Below are 22,530 nucleotides of genomic sequence, written 5' to 3'. Positions count from 1 at the left end.
CAAATCCATAATGGATAACATTGATAGAATATGTGAAGAACCGATACCGCATGCCAGTGGTGGTGGAGATTTCCTGAGGAACGGAACGCAAGTTAAACCCACTCAGCTGAGCACGAGGCTTTTGGCCAAGACCAAGTAGCTGATGCACTGTACAAGTCCTTAAATGGCAGGATAATGTGGATGTGTGGGTGTCGGGCAACTACACTCACTCTCTTTGCACAGAAAGATAAAGAATTACAAATAAAGTGAATATGCAGCATACAGTACAGTGGGTACCCTGAAAGTGTTATCAAAATAAAAATAAAAAAGCCAAGAGCCACTGGAAATTTTCAGATAAAGTCAGAGAAAATGCTGCTCTGGTTTTCACTCTGTCAGCGATCTCTAACTGTTAAATAGGCTAAACTAAATTCAGGGCAACCTAAATCAAAGGACAGGTGTATAGCATTGTGCGTAAATGTGCATGTGTGTGTCTCAGGAGACTGTTTGCAGGCCGATGGAAAGCTTAGATTGTAGGGCCATTAAAAATAGGGTCCCTATTACTCATGCTGAATGTAGGCTGACTTGACGTTTGCGGGCCGAGACATTACGAGTGAGCACAAAGTTCTTCCTACTGTCCTTGATTTGTAGAGAGAACTTTACAGTAAGAAGAAAACCAGGTCAGGACAATTTTGCACCAAAAAAAAAAAGAGTGCCCGATTGCTCTAAAGGGTACAAGTTAAATTAGTGAAGTACGATGCTGCAACACGGTCTAATCCCTTCCGTGTTCAATAAGCCATTTCGTGAACACGGATGATCGGCTACTGCAGCATCGCAGGTGGAGACACGAACATAAAGGCTTGAACAGTGCATCAGACATGACACAAACCACTTGCATCATGTATGGTACATTCTTTATGTAATACAGTAAAATCATTCAGAAGAGGTGAGGGAAACACAGAGAAACAGTGGAAGAGAATCGTAGCATTATAGAATTCCAATCCTCATTGTTGCAAAATGAGCAATATAGCATGAAATACTGCAAAAACAAACCAGGCCAGGTTAAGTTGCTCACTGGGGGAAAAAAGAATAAAATCACATATCAAAAGAAACAAAGAAACAGAAAGTTAATGCAAATTAAACAATATGAACCTTTTCAACAAACAGACGCTATTGCTTGCCAATTGAGTGCTTTAGCGGTTAGCATTGGCTACTCAATTATTAGGTGTTGTAGCCAGTTACACTAGTGTGAACATAAACTGGCAATTTTAAGTAAAAGAAAAAGCTAATAAGGCTGTTTTTAGAGATTTTGGAGAAAACTAAATGAATCAGAGTTTGCGTCAGCATTGTGTTTTCCGTGACATATGGCACTCTTCTGACCAGTACGACTGTCAGCTGAGGCCCCGTTTCCATTTTCATATATCAAAAGTACAGATGATCACAGAGCCTAGCCGACAACATAGATGGAGTGTCTCCTGTCAGATCTGCTACCAATTGTCTGCCTGGTGGATTACGTCACTCTCTGTGACAACGTTTTTGATCTACGATCACATCACACACTGGCGCATCTTCTTGGGGGAAAATTGTTTGTCGTTGAAAGAAAAAAATTCTAAAATCTTACAGACTCTGTGTTTAAAAACTCTTACAGAGACGAGACCTGAAGATGCGCTAGTGTGTTTGGCGTGATCATAGTTCAAAAACATTGTCACAAAGTGTGAAGCGACATTATCCAAGAAGAATGGAAATGTTAAAAACATTGATGCATAATGCTGAAAAGGTTGATGTGATGTGAATTCATTAGCACCAATAATCATAGTAAATCACAAACAAGTGAAAGCAGCATAATGAGAGATTCAAGGCACTACACATGGAAAACAATTAGGCTAACACATATGCCAGAAGTAAAATCTGCCATTAAAAAATACACTTGCTGCGTCTCAATTCGCCTGTTATCCATCCTAAATAGTATCTGAGATTAGAATTAGTGTGTCCCAAATCGTGGTATATTGAAATGAATTATCCCAAAGGTATCCGGACGGTCTACTATTTCTGGCAGATTTTCAGTATGGATCCGTTGATACTTTCTCAGCTAATATTGCCCACAACTCTTTACGCGAGGGAGGAGGAGTTTTGTGACCGTTTGCTTTGCTGAATTCAAGGACACATTTTAGAGAGGTGTAAACAAAATGTAGAAAAATAAACCAAGGGAATGGTAAATTAAATGATATAGTATAAATTATATAAGGAAAAATGAATGAAGAAAAGCTGAAATGCAACGAGGAGTTTGTTTAGGGTGACTGTTCTCTTCCAGGCAACAACGTTCTCTTCCGTTACAAGACGCGTTATTATGTCCCAATACTTGCATACGCTTTTGCTACACACCCAAAAGTACGTACTTTCTCTTCACAAAAACAGTACGTACTTTTAGTGCATAGTATATGTAGGTGAACTGGGATGCAGGGATTGTCTTCACAATGATGAAAACTCTCCAGCCTACCCTTATAATTTATGAACCAACCTGTCTGTGACCCCATTTTCTCCCAAATTTATTTGCTGCCAAGTCGCAGCCCTTTTTTATTTAGGTCTGAAAGTACCTGACAAGTACCAACCTGGAAGGAAGAAAGCATGTGTCTCCACTTGGGCACCCACTGCATCTTTTCAAACTGTTCCTCATGCAGCATCACAGGGACAACTGAACTCATTTCACTGAGAGCTCTAACTTCCTTAATCCAGTTTTACACTGTGCAACTACAGCGGTCATTTACGATGATTACCTGTCACACTGTACGACATGATCCCAACAAGAATTCCATAACAGACTGTGCTCTACATGTGTTCTTCATGTCAGATTAAATGATGAACATAACTACTATGTTCTGCCATACTGGGTGCGTAGTGACGCTGCACGGGTTTGTAGCTCTTCAACTGGAAAGCGTAAAAATTGTTTCACGTTTTCATAATAGTAAATAAGTTCTATAAACAGAGCTTTTGTGTGCTAATTAGGTAGCTACACACACGGAAGCTGTAATGCATCTTCTATTTCTTTCTATGCCGCTTCATTTTTTTGTGCCGTTGTTATACAGTATAACTGTGATGAGACATTATAGAGGCATTCTTTCTGCTGGCCCAATTCAACAAACTGCTCTGTTTTTAAATCCAATATGTTTTGTGTACATTTCCCTACTGCCACTACTGTGTGGCAGCTGTAATGTTTGTTTTGTGTAATCCTATGCCCTCCCCCTATTGATGGATTTTAGATGAGTGTCGTAGCAGTGCACACACTCTGAGAGTTTAAATCAGCTGTTGGTACACGTCACATTATACATTCTAAGACCAACTCAACTCAGAACCAAAGATCATCCTTTACACTGTACGATTGTGCCTGCAACAGCAAAGCCAGGCTGAATATTGTGTACAATGTAAACCCGGTTTTACTCTGTTATTGTGAAAAGACAGACATCTGTGTGTGGCTCAACACAAGAGTGCCTTCGTTCCCTCTCAGACAGCAGGGTGTGAAGAGGAGGGTGCAGAGATTGCAGTGCTGCCTTGGAGTCCTGGCCACAGATGGCTGTGGCATCACAGGAATCCCTTATGATGGTGCACAACTGTAGACACCCACGCAACTCCCTAACCTGCAGGCTTTTCAGCTCTTTGTAGAAGTTGGGATGCTCGCTTTTGAGACTTTTAGCCAAATTGGTGATGCTGTCTGTGTTGCAGTGGAGGGACTTACAACACCTACTGCATCCTGGATATGCTGGGTCAGTGCAACAGCCGTTTTCATCCATGAAGAACACAAAATATACCTGAACCTCAGTCACAGGGCGTTTCTTCTCAAGCAGGGTACAAGAATGTAAGAACTTCCTTTCATTTTGTACAAGTATGCTACGTGTAATTGGCATGCAGAACATATAAAAATCATACGAAATAAAAAGGCTCAAATGGAGTAATGAATTGTTTTCCACACTGTAGTACTGAAACAGATTCAAACTTGCGCTTCACTAATCATCTGGAGAACATTAAACCAAATCTCAAACCCTACTCTTCATGAACAACACCTCATTTCCATGATGCTTTACAACAAGGTGATTGTGTATGGGCATAAAGCTTGTGGAAAGAGAAGTTAGGTAAAGAGACTTTGTCCGGAGACAGAGTGCTACCCTCCGAATCTCCGCTCTGCTTCTGTCAGCACACCAGCACTTTCCCCAAAGATCAATCAGATTACATAACACTGCAGAGAGAGGAAGACGAACACAAAGGGTGAGAGGAGGAGGAGGGGCTGCAGTGAGGCAGAGTGGAGAGTTCAGAGCAACAAATGAGGCTAAAGAAGGGCATCGCCAGCTTAAAGAAGCCCAAACATAAACAGTAACGATGGGTCCAGACAGACTGTCCACAAAACCCAGAAAGAATGCATGGGTAAAAGTCTCCTTCAGGAGAGAGAGAGGAGGAAAAGCAAATGGACTCGCTCCATATCTATCAGTGCGACAGGGTTTGTGTGACTTACTGGAATTAAACAACAGATGTGACATGCATGTCCCAAAACAGCAACAGTAGCAATTGAGTCCATTGTTGAGCACTTCATAGTAAAAGAAGAAGAGAAGCAATAGCAAGAATGACTGCAGTTTGCAATCCCCTACTCTAACACAGCTCATTCACCACACCCTGGGTTACCCAAATCACTAGAGCTGGATACAGGAGTTCTTATTAGACTTGCTGAGAAAAATGAAAAGAACATGTTTGAAAGACTGTACGTACTTTATACAGAAGATAATAGTTGCTACAAAGAGTCTTAATTTAGGGCTACAGACTTTTGATTAATCTATAGTGCAAAATAAGTGCATAAAAGTAATGCTGTGTTCACTAGAGAATGTAACCTGTAATTATCAACCTCTAACAGGAAAGGGCCAAACAACTCAAAGTCCCAACTCATGAACTCGGGGTAGTCTTCTCAACTATGAGTTCCGCCCAGTTCAGGAAATGATGTCAAATCAACATGGCTGCACCCAGCATCAAAAGTAAACAAATCAGTACTTCTTACGTTTTAAATGAGTTATGTTGTATATACAAGTATTTGCTTTAGATCAATCAACATACAGACATAACCGCTTGTTAAATCTACAACAATGACTATACTTGAGAAAGAAAATATACATCGCTCCTCAAAGTTAGCTGGCCAGCTTGTGCTAATAAAAGAAGAACATGGAGGTGTTCGTGGGTTTTCGCCACTTTGTATCTAGACTGTACAAGCCAAATTTGGCACAACTGACATATAGGTTCTAGGCCAAAAATTGGCATTTAAATTTTGAAAATCTGGGTTGTTTTTCCACCTTACAGTAATGTAAGATAGATCAAGCAAAAAGACCAAGACCTATCTAGTTTTCTAAACCCATTCAACAACCAATCAACTTAGTAGTAGTGATACAGGACATCCTAGTGATGTAAAACACATTTGGGGTGTCTATCATTTGTATATTCTGATATTCTCTCCAGCCACTGATGCCTTTATTCACTGACAAGGCACAGAGGCATAAAGGTCTGTGAGTTCGTTATCTTTTACTGACAAGGCATTATGTGAGAAAATGTCTTCAACTGAAGACAATAGCTAAGATTGCATCCCAGCTGTGAGATAAACTTCACACAGAGGAGCTGTAGGAATAGGGAGACATGAGAAAGTGAAGAATGAACATGAAATAGACGGCTGGTAGAGTTGTAGGGGAGCAACAAAATCTGTTTAATTATAACCTAAATGACAGCAGTTCTGTCATTATTTACTTCACAGTGAATTCACATTTACTCAATAGTAGGACGATTCAATGTCAAAGTTAATGCATTAGATTACCAGGTTATCTGATCTACTGGGTGAACAACAGGCCATGTCCCCTGATAACAGCATTTGAGTCTTTGAGTCTAACCTTGAGGTCCTGTACCATTACTATTTTTAAAAAGTGCTGTTTGCTATAAAAAGCAGGAAATAAAGTATCTGAAATCTGATATGGCTCTCCCTTTGGAGAAACCTCATTTTGGCCACCTCACGGCCATTCGATTAATAAGAAACAGGCAGTGTCTTTGGAAAATATTTTTCAGATTTAGTTCCTTTTAGAGTGTGTATGCTTTTTGAGTATGCCTAATTTTCTTAATCCAAAATTAGACATCAGTGGTACAGCAATTTTCTGTTCATATTACACGTTCTTGATTGGATTAAAGTTCATGTAGCTGATGCAATATGTGATGTGTGGAAGAAATGTTTGGACCATTACTGGTTAAAACTCTGTCAGTGCTGTAGCTGGTATCTTGGGCATTTCTCTGACTGCCCTTCTTTTCTGGCTGATCACTTTAGCAGTTGGTAAGACTGACTGATGTTGATAAACTATGGCTTTTTGCCACTTTTCATTATATGGGCCTCCCAATATTCCTAAGAAAGTTTGTATTTTATAACTACCATATTTTCTCACCTTAAAAACTTCCTGTCAAAGTTCATTGGGCAGCTCCACAGTCTTAACAGCAGGACCGATCTGGGCCTAGTTTTGTATGTGATTTTACACACACATTCAGCAGAAATTGAGCTTGTTTTTGAGCTGGCAAACATGAATAAAAGGAACCCATCAATATGTAGTAAATAGCAATGATTTCACATGCCTGGTTGTGGAGAATATAAAACTGAAACGCTAAAAGTAGTTTATCCATACAGATCTGTATGGTGTGTGTGTGTGTGTGTGTGTGTGTGTGTGTATCTGTGTTTGTGTTCATCACACCACATGTGGTGTAATCAATCACTCAGTGTTTTATTGATTTCGCCTCCCTCACGCTACACACTGACCTTCATGACTTCAAACACTTCAAACACTGGAGCAACAGACCAGAAAGCAAACAGACGAACCACTGGCATGCTGCAGGACATGAAGGCTTCTATCTATCTATCTGTCTATCTATCTATCTGTCTATCTATCTGTCTGTCTATCTATGTTCTCAAGCATATATGGATGTTGCATAGTTTTATTTAAACACACTTGTTCACACACAAAATGTTATCAGCACCTTCACCGTTAAATTTCGAGAAGCCTCTCACAAAGAACAACACTAACCCTCTTCCTGTGATGTCTGATAAAGTTAGAGGTATTTGTCGAGGACCCTGGACCATCCTCCATGCAAGACATTTCAAGATCCTTAATCCTTAAGTTTCTGCATGTGGACTGCCCTCTTCAATTCAGAGTACACTCTGAAATCCAACAGTTGAAGCTGGTCTTTGCAAAACCTTGATTTTGTGTTCCTTCCACTATTTTTTGTGTTGATTTGAAAAAAAAAAAGGGGGGGGGGGGGGGTGTCATCATCTTGTTGAAAGTTATGTCTACAGTCAAGTCCCAACCTCCTGGCAACCACGGTTTAGACTAAAATATCGAGGTACTTAGCAAAATATGAGCATTTGACATGGCCGTCTCACTCCACACACCTAAACCCCACTGAAAACCTGTCAGGTGAGCTGAAGAGAGTTCTTCTTTATTGAAGGAGGATTCTTTATTGAAGAGTGCTCTTAGATTCTTTGCTCTGCATTTTCCAATCTCATCAAGCACTTTCCAAACTCATCTGACTCAGTGGTGTTATGTTTGCAAATGCAGGTTACAAAGTACAAATGCAGTAAAGTAGGAAAGTGCTACTAATTATGACATGTAGTTTTGTGTGTGTCCACTGAATAAACAGTTCCTGGAAATAATTCAGAAAATAAAAGCCATTTAATGTTGGTTCCAAAGGGAAAATGTTAGTCTATATCAGACATGCTAAGAGCTGCTGAGGAACCTCATAAACTCTCACAAAGGAGACTGTTCCTTAAGCAGACAGCACAGTAGATGAATGGTCAGTAACAATACTAACATGTCACACGTCAGCTAATCTGTCATGTCTGGGACAGGCAGGAGGATGACAGATAGGGCAATCAGGACTCGCGGCCAAACAGAACGACAGCACGCAAGACACATGGCATGTACCACTAATCAAAATGGCAGACGTTCAGGAGGGGAGTGAGTGGCGAAAAGCATTATTCATTACTCCACTGTTCTAAAAACGGGGAATGATAATGGCTCCATGTTCAGCTTAGCGTTTGATCTCCCATCTGCTACCAAGAAGAAAACAAATTAGCAAATGAGCTGATTCAGTGAATCAGTGATTCAGTGAATAGAATCAGTGTTCACACACCTGATACATGATGAAATGGTAAAAGTGTCTTGTCATGTTTGGTCACCTTCCTGTTACATCTTGCTCGGGACTGGGCGTTGGCTGACATTGATTTTCATCCTCCTCTCAGCAAAGGTCAGCTCAGTTCACAACATGTGTGTTGGAGTGGACACGTCTCTTCAGACAGCACTGAAAGGTCAGCGTCAAAGCTCAACATACTTCAAAGAATCAAACACATTGCTGCTGACTAGGCGTGGGGGCTGCCAAGATGGACACTCATATATGACCGTCCACATGTTGTGCAGGCTGAAACACACCTGCACACACCTCACGATTGCTGTTAAGTTACGAAAAAAATTAGAGGTGCAATTGCGACAGGCTTGCGACATTTTGTCTCTGTTGTGTATCAATGAATTTATTTCACTAAAGACAAAATATCAATGTTTCCATGTTTAAGCCGATGTTGTATTTTCAGTAATGCCATGAAAATCCATACTAGTCCCATTCTGCATTTTATAATTAAACATAAAAACAAAGTATGTGTCCTAAAAGGAATCCGCAAGTGGCTGATTTCCAACAGGCACACTTTTTACGGCTGGATCTCAAACAGCATTCTGTTAGCCATGTAGTGCACTGTGTAGGCACTACAACACATTTACGTTCTAGGGAACACGTATAGTAAAAGGGAAGCCATTTTGGATTCGCTGCATTCACACTGCTACAGCAAAAACTGTTTTTTAAACCCTGTCTCTCATTCATTTTTTATGAGGACGAGAGAAAATCTTGCACAGAGAATTGTAAAAGCGTGAGTGGTGCAAAGCATGCAAGGAAAGCAGGAAAAAAAGGGTTGGATTTGGCAACGTTATGCATATGAGAAATGGATATAGCTGAGCAGCAGCCAACCAGATTGTTATGGGTGTGGGTCTCGTAGCTTTAAATTAGTTTCTCATAGTAGGAATTTAATTAAGTTTAAGTAACATGAACCATGATATCTAAGAGCTTCAACAAGCATGTGTTTTTTTTTGTTTGTTTTTTTTTTTCCCCAAAACAGCTACCTGTCCACGATAGGAGCAGTACACAATAAATTATGTCTCTCATTTAACACTTTGAGAAAGACTTTAACATTCAGCCAAATGTTAAGGGCAGCAAAGCAATGGAGTCCAAGAGGTAAAGAGTTTCATCACCCTGTAGATATGTTTACATTTTCCTGAAATGTTACATGAAACATTTTTTGGTTTTATTATGCTCAAATAGTTTAAAGGCTTGATACACTTCCTGTAGGTTTAAACCAATAGCACAAACCTCACTGGATATGCGCTACTGGATAGCGTTGCTGTTACCATGGTTACCCTGTGAAAGATGCATGCAATTGTTCGTCTGCCATATCAAAAGCTGTGCTAAACAGGAATTCACAAAGCATACACCACGCAGAGAGAGACGGTGGAGGGGAGAGAGATTTGTCACTTGCCATGTCTAAAGCCCCTAAAGTCTCATCATTTATACTGTTCAATTTAATATTTGGCAAATTACCAGTGTTAGTGTCACTCGGCTCAATCCTACCCAACATATACTGTGTAGGCTGAAAGACCTGTACATAAGCACACAAACTTGCACTTGGAGTAGTTTGATTTAAAACATACACACACACACACACGCAACAGGAATCATCTCCAGCTTTGCCACTCAATCTAGCAGCCTGCCATAAAACTGATTATCACACTTATTACATAATCTCTAACAAAATCACACTGTGTGTGTTCAGTTCATTACAACAAAATTAGAGCATTAAACATCAGAGTGGTGCAGCACGAGTGACAACAGCCACCCATCGGTCATTCTGGTCTGCACAGCTTTAAAACCAAAGGCGTTTCCTGCACAGTTATAGTCGTCCATCTTGTGCAGCCTGTAGCTGCAGATCAAAGTGTTTGTGCAGCTCATTACACCAACACGAGGAACCACAATGAATACAAATATTGTGGTTTTTCACTGGCCTACTGTCTCATATCACACTATTAAATAAACTGTGTTGTAATTACAGCTGGCCTGTGCTGTGGAGATGAGTTTCTTATGTGTCGCATCTAGTGTGAATTCAAGGTTGCCACTGAAAAACAGAAAAGATTGTGAACATGAATACAGAATGAGTGTGTGTGTGTGTGTGTGTGAGAGAGAGAGAGACAGACAGAGAGAGACTTTCTCTCTCTGGTACTTTCTTTGCTGAGGTGAAGTAAAAATCAGGCAATTGTGAGCAGTTCATCGAGGGGGAAGCAGAGCTTGTTTTGAAGACCATTAATTTTTTTTTGTGTGTGTTAAATGATAAATTGTTTGGCATGGCGGTTCACACTACACAACAGAAATGGCACACAAGTGCCTACACTTTGATCCTCATTCAAAATCCTGATTCTACAAATGAAATGAACTGCTTTACCAGGTGTGTAGAGAAGTGGTTAATTTCATTTAACCACTTCTCTACACACCTGGTAAAGCAGTTTTGCATAGCCTGAAATGTTACACCGGCGCAGGATTGGATCTTGTTATTACGATCTTACGATGCCGTCATGTCTTTCCAGTCCCTCTGTTCCTAAAACAATGTAGCAAAGCCGATGTCTCTGGACACAAATTAATTCACTTGACCGGGTTTAATTATAAACACAATGCAGTTTATAAAATTCAGAGTACAGGCTCAGGGCCCACAGTCTCATCATTGAAAATGGCAAACAGAGAAACACTCAGCTAGTCAAAGAGGAAAGACTGTGTGCTCACTGCACGACAGGGAAGGCCAAGCTAGGGACACACTTTCTTCTTCACTGTAGAACATACACACGAGAAAGGGTCACACCCAAATTCTAAACTCTAAACTCTGCTTACTATTATGATGTACTACTGACTACTACGACTACTCCCTGTGCTCCCCGTGTGTTTGTGTGTGTTTCCTCTCGGCATAGTGAAGACTATAAACCGCCCATAGGTGTAAAGGAGTGTGTTACTTGTGTGAATGGTGCCCTGTGATGGACTGGCGTCCCACCTGAGGTGAAGTCTCCTGCCTTAGTAGTAGTAGTAGTAGTAGTAGTATCATGGTAGTAATAAGTAGTACTAGTCTAGTAGTACTAGTAAATAGTAGTAGTCATAGTAGTAAGTAATATTAGTAGCCATAGTATTAAATAGTAAGTAGTAGTAGTAGTCATAGTAAGTAGTAGTAAGTAACACTAGTATTCATAGTAGTAGTAGTAGTAGTCATAGTAAGTAGAGGTAGTCATTTACATTTACGTTTATGGCATTTGGCAGATGCCCTTACCCAGAGCGACTTACAAAAAGTCTCTATCAATAAATAAATTCTGATACTGGCTCAATAGGTCACAAACTAGGAAAACTATTATTCCAAAAACTCTGTTGGGAGGTAATATAGTAATATTAGTAATATAGTCATGTGGCGCAGTGGATATTGTTGCCGCCTCACAGCTCCAGGGTCCCCCGGTTTGATCCTGAGCTCCACATTCGCCATGTGTTTGTGTGGGTTTCCTCTGGGTTTTCTGGTTTCCTCTCACCTCCCAAAAACATGCAGAGAGAGTGCAGACTATAAACTGCCCATAGGTGTAAATGAGTGTGTGACTTTGTGTGAACAGTGCCCTGTGATGGACTGGCGTCCCACCCGAGATGAATTCTCCTGCAGTTTGACCAGTGCTACCGGGATAGGCTCAGAAACGCCTACTCTAGCTTTTTAAAATGTTATTATTAATACATTCACATCAGAGCTATTTTGTTAATATTTTTAATAATACCATTTATTTTTTAGATTATTATTGTCATTTTGAAACTGTATTCTCGATGATTCGATAACACTGTTTCGCGTTTAGTTATAAACAGGTAAAGCTATACTGAATTAAATCAAATTAACTAGATTAGACTGACTGGACAGAGAGAGAGAGAGAGAGAGAGAGAGGGAGAGAGAGAGAGAGAGACACTGATCAGCCTGCAGGGAGAATATACCCAGAATATTTCACTTCATCATGGGCAGCACTTCAGATGGACAGATGGAGGGTGACAGTACGACTAGAACTCTGACACACACACACACACACACACACAGACTGAGAGAAAACAGTAGGGTGGATCTGAAGCTCAGCTCTAAATCAATCACATACATCGCATAAACATAGGAATTTTCTCTCAAATATGCTATAGATGTGTTCACATCACACACACACACACACACACACACACACACACACACACACACACACACACACACACACACACACACACACACAAACACAAGCCAGGAGGGGAGTGGTCTCTGTGTGACTGCTCACACTGCAGAGGAGGTCGAACTGCTGCAGTGCTGCGTGGGTAAGAGAAAGAAAGAGAGAGAAAAGGAAAAGAGAGAAGGAGAGTGCACACACACACACACACACACACAAGAAGCCAAAAAGCATGAGTCATGGAGAGTAGGTTCCTAATGCACAGTCTCAACAAGGTCTCCACAGAGCAGCGGTTAAACACTGTTGGTCACAGGATGCATGACATGATACATGCGAGAGACAGAGAGAGAGAGAAAGAGCGAGAGAGAGAGAGAAAGAGAGAGATAGACAGGACATCAGTCAGGTTTTCACTAGGGTCTCATTTCTCTCTGTCTTTCTCTCTTTTCCAGCAAAACTGACTGACCAGCAATGTCCACTGATGTCCATTATCATACCAGCTTTATCACTCCCCCTTACTTTGTCCCTTTAATGCAAGTTTACGTCCTCGAAAGTCTTATTAAAAACTTTCACTCTGGCTGAAATCAAGGCGCTAATGAACATCTAGTGCAGAGGTTCTCAGTGACAAAATGGTGGCACACCTGAGAGCCCAGTCCTGACTGTCTCAGAGCAAATTCTTGAGTCTGCACTCAGTACTGATCCTGGGCTTGTAGGGGGGCAGAGCTCATATTCACAGTGGAGCCATGGATTGATTGCGCAATTCACAATTCCATACGTCACTGCAAACGAGGCGTTGATATCGTATAAGAAGATTTTCAGGTTTTATACATTACTGACCATAACAACCTGTTCCCTGGCATCACAAAAGAAGAAACAGGAAGTAGTATGACAAGTTGAACCAGTCACTTTACTTGGTATGAGTTACCGAGAGCAGATACTTTCCATACGTGATGAGGATTGTGCCTGAGGTTCAGGTGAAGCAAATCCCCAGATCACCGGTTTGAATGATCCTGGTGATGGAAAACAACGTTCAAACACCACCAGTCATACTGAATGTACTTCCGGTTGAGATACATACAAAAGAGAAACATATTTCCATTTCAGGAGGAGCCTGTAGTTTTCCAAACTATATATAGTAGAAAATGTCACCATGTGAAAGGTTTCCCCTGGCTGCCACACACACACACACACACATGCCTTTTGATTACTGAAGCAATTTTTCCAGCAGTAATCCTTCCATCAAAATCTAATAATACAAGTGGCTCAAATTATAAATCAATTTTCTGCTCTGATATGTTTGTATGTTTAGGAACATTTCTTCCCACTGACGCCAAAGTGCTTCTTGCAAAAGGATTGTAAACACTCACTCTCTCTAACAATGCAGTACAACACACAGTTCCCGTACAAAGCTACACACTGACTGCAGCAGTATCCCTTTACACACACACACACACACACACACACACACACACACACACACTTGAGTCTGCATGGAGAAAGAGATCAGCATTTGAGATACTGTATCATAGTTAGCATGAGCAACTGAGATCAAGAAAAACAAGAGAGAGAAAGACAGAGATGTTAAGAGAGGAGGAGTGTGCTCTTACAACAGTGATGGATCAAAGCGGCACTGCAGCACAACGAGATTGCATTCACACACACACACACACACACACACACACACACACACACACACACACACACATACACCCTCTCTTAATTACAGAGTAAATCAGAGAGCCTCTGCAGTGACTTCAGTAATGAACGCAGGACGTCACACAATCAAGGGACCTTTAGTCCAGACAGAGGCAGTAAGGTGGAGCTCTCTGAACTCTCTCTGACTCACACACTCACACACACGCACACACATATCTTCATGTGCATGTAAGGTTAAAAAATACAGTATGTTACTTTACAAGTTTTATTAGCTTTTTGTTCTTTTTCACCACCTGTACTTTGTAATATTTTGGAAACCATCACTGTGGATGAGGAGTGTATCAAACATTATTAAGCTTTACAATTAAAAGAAAAGAGAACTATGCATGCAAACACACACACGCAAACACACATTCATACACTGTGAAAAAAGTTCAAATCTCGTAGGATTAACAAACTTGACAGAGGTAATGCCTGTTTATAATAATCTGGAGGTCAGTATAAATATTTCAATGTTATATTTACTAAACCAGTGAAGAAACAACTGCTCCACGTGAGAGCAGTGACCTGTGAAAAATGAAAAGTGCCACTGAGAGGTTGAGATGCCACATGTGGAAAACAAAGTGGTAATCTGCATCTCCCTGGTTTGTGTTCACTGTAGTTAAAGTTTTTAAAGGAGTAGCAAATTTGTATTGTTAAAAAAAATATATATACGATCAGCCATAACATTGGCACCCCGTCCAGGGTGTCCTTGTGCCCCGAGTCCCCTGGGATAGACTTCAGGCTCCCTGTAACCTTGTGTAGGATAAGCGGTACAGAAAACAGACGGATCAGCCATAACATTAAAACCACCTGCCTAATATTGTGTAGGTCTCCCTTGCACTGCCAAAACAGCTCTGGCCCGTCGAGGCATGGACTCCACAAGACCTCTGAAGGTGTGCTGTGGTATCTGGCACCAAGATGTTGGCAGCAGATACTTTAAGTCCTGTAAGTTGCGAGGTGAGACCTCCATGGATCAGACTTGTTTGTCCAGCACATCCCACAGATTCTCGATCAGACTGAGATCTGGGGAATTTGGAGGCCAAGTCAACACCTTGAACTCTTTGTCATGTTCCTCAAACCATTCCTGAACAATTTTTGCAGTGTGGCAGGGCGCATTATCCTGCTGAAAGAGGCCACTGCCATTAAGGAATACCATTGCCATTAAGTGGTGTACTTAATGTACTTGTCACAATGTTTATGTACTGTAGGTGGTACGTGTCAAAGTAACAACCACATGAATGCCAGGACCCAAGGTTTCCCAGCAGAACATTGCCCAGAGCACCACACTGCCTCTGCCGGCTTGCCTTCTTCCCATAGTGCATCCTGGTGCCATCTCTTCCCCGAGTAAGCGACCCACACGTACCTGCCCATCCATGTGATGTAAAGGAAAACGTGATTCACTGGACCAGGCCACCTTCTTCCATTGCTCCACGGTCCAGGTCTGATACTCATGCACCCATTTTAGGTGCTTTCGGCAGTGGACAGGGATCAGCATGGGCACACTGACCGGTCTGTGGCTACGCAGCCCCATACGCAGCAAGCTGTGATGCACTGTGTGTTCTGACACCTTTCTATTATAGCCAGCATTAACTTTTTCAGCAATTTGTGCTACAGTAGCTCTTCTGTGGGATCGGACCAAGCGGGCTAGCCTCTGCTCCATACGTGCAAGACCTGCCATTTTGGAGATGCTCTGACCCAGTCATCTAGCCATCACAATTTGGCCCTTGTCAAAATCTCTCAGATCCTTACGCTTGCCCATTTTTCCTGCTTCCAACACATCACCGTTGAGAACTGACTGTTCACTTGCTGCCTAATATATCCCACCCTTTGACAGGTGCCACTGTAACGAGATAATCAAGGTTATTCACTTCACCTGTCAATGGTTTTAATGTTATGGCCGATCGGTGTATATGTTTTCACTTTTCCATTACTGAACATGGTGGCAACAATCATAGCAACTGTTACACTACAAAATTATCATTTCTTTACATCTCTGGTAGGTTTGTCATAGTGTGAAGGAATAGAGTAAAGCCCAGCCAGTTGGATATGCTCCATTGCAGTTGCTCTTATGACTGTGTGTGTGTGTGTGTGTGTGTGTGTGTGTGTTTGCATTATTCACTCGTGTTGGTTTCCTTCTCTCCAGTCTGCTATGTAATGGGAGAATCTTATCAAACTGATGGAGAGAACTTTATTCATTCAGATAGGGAGAGCATGTGTGTGTTCGTGTGTGTGTGTGTGAGAGAGAGATAGAGAGAGAAAGACATGAGAGAAATGTTGGTGCTAGTATTATGATTTTTATGCTACTGTAGTTTTACAAATTTTTTCATTTTATACTCTGTAATGTAAACTTTGTCAATATAAAAATCATGTTCATTTATGCCAACAAAGCACTCTGAAATTTAAAATTAAGAGAAAGAGAGAGAGAGAGAGCGATTAGGAGAGAGTGGAGGTAGAGAATTGCCCTGTAACACCAGAGCAGCATCGGACAGGATTTGCTTGTTTTCCAATTTTTTTTAATACCATGAACATGCGTGATGTAACGACATGCACATGAACACGGACAACAAGCACATCGTCATCATAACTGCTGTTTGCATCACTTGCGGGCTCGGTTGCTGCTTTGAAATACTGTACGTTATAAGCCATAAGAGATAGCTTTAATTTCGGCTTTGTATTAAAAAAAAAATGGAATGAAGCAGCTGTTGTACAAGACCTCGGGAGTTTAAACCCTCAGACGCTCTGGTAGCACAAATCGCTATCAACTACTGTGCATTCAATATTCCGTAGAGGAGAAACAGGATGACTTCATCAAAAGAGAGCCTAAATTCTGTTGGTCGCATGTCACATGACAGCATAACAGCAAGAAAGTCCAAAAAAGCGCGTGGAAGAGAAATAGCATTGAGGACAGTGAACAAGAGAGTGTACAATATTCTGAAGAAAAGCAACAAGATGGGATCATTACAGGACTAGCAGACTGGAACGCGCTCGCTCTGTCGATCTCGTCTTCATCCATATGCTTACGTTTATTCCTCAGACAAGCAGAAATGTGGTTTGTTATGAAATACAGGATGCTTTTCAAACGTCTGGTGTTTTGATTCTTATGCGCGAAATTCAGAACTGAATGAAAACTGAGGGATGTTATGAAACACACAAACTTGTTCGTAAAGCACACAATAGTGGAATAGTGAAAGTGAATACTGATTGTCTGTAAATGATCTCAAAATGGAATAAATCATCTGTTTTTGGTATGCCATGAGCTATGTGCATTAGAGTCAGGGATGTACATTTATTTAAGCAGTTTATCACAAAGGTATGCAAAGTGCTAGGCGAGTGCAGATGAGGGGTGAGATGGAAAATACCAAAAATAAATAAAAGATTGTATCAGACCTACCAGCCTTTATTCTGGTCTGAACACATCAGCTTTTCTAGTTCCACCTACCATATCGGTCACTTTGTAAATATAATTTGCTCTACAGTTTGTCAGCCCTCCTCTGTTTCGTCAGTACAATGGCCACTGCTGACAAGATATTATTCAGAAGGTCGACCATTCTCAGAACACCAGTGACACTGGTCACGTTTACATGGACACTTTTTGTTTCAATCGGAATGAAATCAATCAGACTGATTAATCCGATCGCAGTGTTTACAAGAACGCTGAATAAAGTAATTGGGTTGATATGCGCGTTTACATGACAGAATCGGATTTGATCTTCTGCCCCTTCCCGAGCCCAGAGCAAGGCGTCTGTGGATGAGGGTCCGAAGCAAGGACCGGTGGGACAACGTCGTCTTGCACCACTTCACAGACGAGGAGTGGAAGGAGAATTTTAGGATGACACGACAGTCATTTATGACACTATGCTCAATGGTGGAGGGGAACATGGCACCTGGTGAGGCTACGGTCAGAGCCCCAATACCGCTGACAGCCGTGCGTCATACGTCATTACGTGATTTGTACGTCATTGCACATGCGCAGAACTATCTGGTTTCATTTTCAACCCGATGAAGTGTTTACATGTCCTCTCCGTTGGATTAGAAAAGGTTTAAACCACCCCTTACGATCCAAATGAAATTTTAATCGTTTTGGCCAATTCATTCCGATTGACGTGTTTACATGTGACTTTTTAAATCTGATTGTGCTTCTAGTCCAATTACGATCGGATTATTAGTGTCCATGTAAATGCAGCTACTGACATGGTAGTGTGTGTAAGGCTGGTTCGAGTGCATCAGAGACAGCAGAGACGTTTCCCATCAATGCTACTGCTGGGTTGAGAAACACGCCACCACTCAGAGACCTCCAGCACCAGTGGTGCAGTGGTCAGGAACTGAAGACTAGAGCTGGAGTCTTCTAGCTCACTCTACATTCACACAGGTGAAGGACAAGTCACTCCTGTCGCTTGTAGTTTTTCTCTTGTGGGCGTGGCGCGAGTGCTACTGTTGTCGCTTGTGGGCTCCGATGAGAAAAAGTCATAGCCAAACTGTAGCGCACAGCACAAGATTTACTACAGTATACGATTTATTTGTCTTTAAAATGCACTTAAAATGAAGTGTAATATTTTAATTGATGTATGTTACGTGCCAGGCGTATTCAGATTAGCTATTTTCTTCAAAGCTTTGTTTTTCTTCATAATGTCTCTGTACACATTTAATGTTAGCCTGTATATGATAGGATACGATGAAAACACAGTTTTAAATTGTTGTTCCTTTTTATCGTATCAAACAGCACGTAGCAACTAAAAGCAGGTAGGAACTAAAGTTGTGAGAGGGGGAATGAAAAAATGTGTCATGTGATCCGAGCTGAACCTCGCACCTGGAGGTTTCCTCTTCAGATGTTCGCTTGTGTGAGTTGTGCTGTTGTGCCAGGCTGACTCATGTTTGCACACATGACCCTGAAGAACCTTTTCTCCTGACTCCGGATGTTTTTTCTGCGGTTTTGCCAACCATCAGGATTTTGTTCCATGTTTTCAGTTGGATGTAGCTACTTATAAAAACGTATAAAAACTTGAGAGGCGTGAGAAAAAAATGTTTTACTGGTGCTTTAACCCTGAGGTTACACTCGCGAGTGACAAAGTGACAGACGACTGGTCAAAATATTCTGTGAACCCAGAATCGTGACTCAAATCGAACCCCTATGCTGTAATGATGTGATGATTACAAACAACTGGCATACTCGAATAATTCCTCAGACCAATCGTACTGTGCGCGATGTATGACAGTTGACAGTTTTTCCACTTCCCCTCTCACAACTTTAATTACTGCTTGACTCAAATAAAAATGGAAGAAAATCTTGCAACTGTGGTTTCGTCTTATCCTGTCATACCTGACCTCTCGTTAAATGCGTATAGAGACATTACAAAGAAAAAAATCAAGCATGGAAGGAAGAGCAGGGATCGTTGGTGATCTGGAGAGTGTCTGCAGCTAGTACAGTTAGCTTGTGCTGCTAATTTGCTAATAGCTAATACAATGCCTGGCATGTAACATGTATATTGAACAACCAATTTTCACTCAGATTTGTGCGTTATTTGATGTGTTGAACTAGTTAGAAGTTGTTGTGTAGGTAAATAGGTATATCGATATGTGGTGGCACCTCGGGCAAGTGTATGTAGCTAGTACAATTAACTTGCGCTGCTAATCTGCTAACAAAGTTAATATGAAGCCTGGCACATAATGTACATCAAATTTTCACTTTTTTCACATTTTAAACAAAAGTAATTTGCATACTGTCATAAATTACGTGCTGCTGGCTTTACATTGTAGCTACTACGCTTATTCATCGGAGCTAAAACGATATACGTCTAAACGACAATGGTAGTGCTCACTCCACACCTGCAAAAGATATGACAGACTTGTCACTCGCTAGTGTGAACGCAGGGTGAGAAAGTAGATCATGCTGTCAGAAAATAAAGCGGAAGCTATAAAACGTCAAAGATAAGAAGAATTATTTTACCGTTTTCAAATGAATTGTTGAATTTGTCGTATTAAGATATCGCACAGCCTGATAGCCTGATTACTAACTGTTTACATTCTAGTGGTGTTTTGTAGCCTTGTTTTGTATCAGCAGCGTGCTCTGTATCATCAAGATACAACTGTAACACAACAACGGTGTCTGTTACTTCCATGTGTAAGACACGTTTCAGAAAAGAAAGAACCATTACACAGCACACGTGTGGTGATATTAAAGCTGTACACTAGCAACAAGAACTCAGACGTCACCAGATCTGCAAAGACTAGCAACCTGAGTGATCGACCGTCAGCGTTTCTTTTCTCAAGGGTGCTGATCCACACACACACACACACACACACGCTATTTTCCTGTGAACTGCTGAACACGCTTCGTCAGTGCGCTACCATAACGAGGGCGTTATTATGGCCTGTAATTGACATGGATGCACTCAGGGTCACGTGTGAGCCCATGACAACAATGACGCACGGATAATCTGGCTTTGATCCACGCACCAACCCTCACGGCACAAATGACAAACCTGAGACCTGTTACACACGCCGGTTAAGACTGTCGTGTTGAATTAGTGAGGAGATCTTCATCCAGTGAAACGTTTAGAGCCAGGGGAATGTAACACAGCAACACTCCTTTGTATTCACATCCGGCAGTATTAATTAATTAGTCATCAAATTTCATTACTGCATAATTCGAGCCAATCTTAACCCTTTCATGCATAAATTATTTATACGCATATCCAGATTCTTCAGATTTTCAAAATGGATTTTGATTCTCTCTAAACATCTAGATACCAATTAAAAAAAAAAAAAAGTAAATGGATTGTCCATGAGTAAAAAAAGGCTAAAACAGTATTCCTGAAATAATAATAATAATTATAATTATAATAATAATAATAATAAAAACTTTTCCGTCCTAAATTTTTAAATAAGACAAACAAAAAAGACTTTAAAAAAGACAACAATTAAAAACAAAATTTTCTGAACATACAAAATTTGCACAGTTTAGGATTGTTGCATGACACAAAGAAAAATCCCTCCTCACTCACACACACACTCACACACACACAAAAATACAAATAAAGGCTGACACAAAATTTTATGCTGAAAGTTTGTGCAGATTGAGAAAGACAAATACTCTACGTAAACAGAGGTTTACGTCAATTTACGGTGATGCTCTCAAGTGATCTTATAATGTCCTAAAATATATATATATATTTTTAAAAGTGTCTTAAATTGACTGTCCATGAGTGCGAACACTATGCATGAAAGGGTTAAATGTTGGTGTTTTTTAGTCTAATCATTTCAAGGAGTAGTTCATTCTGATCATGCTTGTGTTGTGTGTGTGTGTGTGTGTGTGTGTGTGTGTGTGTGTGTGTGTATGCTCCTACTTGGCTGTACACACTCCACACAAGTAAGACATGATGCTGCTGCTGTGTCAGGGGTGAGGTCTGGCTTTATTTTATGTAATTAAATCCCACTTATAAGAAATGAACTAAACCACCCACTACACAGACTCACATCTTCATCAGATTGTCAGAAACCTCCTGAAACTTTTGTTAGGAAAGAATAATTAGATTAAAGTCATTTAAAATTTAAATCCCATGATTGTTTTGGATGTTTTAAACCCTCATGCACACTGGCTCTTGAACGCATCCTCATGTGTTTGATGCTCTAATGGAGTGGAAACTGCTCCACTGCATCATTTTCTCCCTGCGCAAACACGCAGCGTGTGTGTGTGTGTGTGTGTCTGTGTGTGTGTGTGTGTGTCTGTGTGTGTGTGTGCGTGTGTCTGCAGCAGAGCTCCTGGTTGCGGATTTGATGCAGTACAACTCTAAAATGATACAAATATATTAGCTGTCAACTGAATCAAAAATAAAAGCTTGTGTTGAAACACGCGCATCACCGACACACACACACACACACACACACACACACCGACTGTTAAAGGCTCTATTTAACGCGACAGCACGACGCACTCCTCGTATCCTCTACATTAACGCTATCTCAGACACAGCTGGCCGTTGTGTGTGTGAATTAAAGCTCCTGGTCGTACTCACGGTGCGTAAAAACTGGATTTCATCCTCGCCTTCTCCGCCTTCGGCCATGGTGAAGCCGCAGCAGGGGAGAGAGGGGGAGAGAGAGAGAGGGAGAGAGAGAAAGAGAGAGAGATATCTCAGCGTCCGGACCCGCGATATGACTGAGCTACACAGAGAAAAATATAACGGAATAATAAACGTGCGCTGATTGGACGCAAGGAGTGTTCAGTGGGCGGGGTCAGGCAGGTGCGTGCGGCTTCAGCCAATAGGAGAAGCAGCGCCCTCTGCTGACCGTTAAAATTTGAATATTTTTTAAAATTTTAACGGTTCTCACGGTTTACCTGCACGAGCAGATTTGTATGGGACAATATCTCAGTTAAAACTCAAATAAAACTGTAATGTATAGAATTGTAATTATATACATAATATATAATATAAAACAAGTTTTTATATTTAATGTATTTAATTATACTGAACACACTATATATGTATAGTGTGGCACTGACACT

General features: G+C 41.0%; 1 protein-coding gene across 11 annotated transcripts in view; it reads right to left on the bottom strand.

Moving 5' to 3' along the window:
- ryr2a (ryanodine receptor 2a (cardiac)) overlaps positions 1–22,191 on the bottom strand; it is a 180,298-nt gene extending 158,107 nt beyond the window's left edge. For all 11 annotated transcript variants that reach the window (XM_053238392.1, XM_053238395.1, XM_026915121.3 and 8 more), the window contains exon 1: positions 22,043–22,191. In XM_053238392.1, the coding sequence (XP_053094367.1) occupies positions 22,043–22,090 (48 nt within the window). In that variant the 5' untranslated portion in view covers positions 22,091–22,191. The remainder of the gene's footprint in view (positions 1–22,042) is intronic.
- Positions 22,192–22,530: the final 339 nt, after the last annotated feature.

This window comes from Pangasianodon hypophthalmus, chromosome 12 (genome assembly GCF_027358585.1).
Source record: "Pangasianodon hypophthalmus isolate fPanHyp1 chromosome 12, fPanHyp1.pri, whole genome shotgun sequence".
Taxonomy (NCBI): domain Eukaryota; kingdom Metazoa; phylum Chordata; class Actinopteri; order Siluriformes; family Pangasiidae; genus Pangasianodon; species Pangasianodon hypophthalmus.
This window is presented reverse-complemented; position numbering and strand designations above follow the sequence as displayed.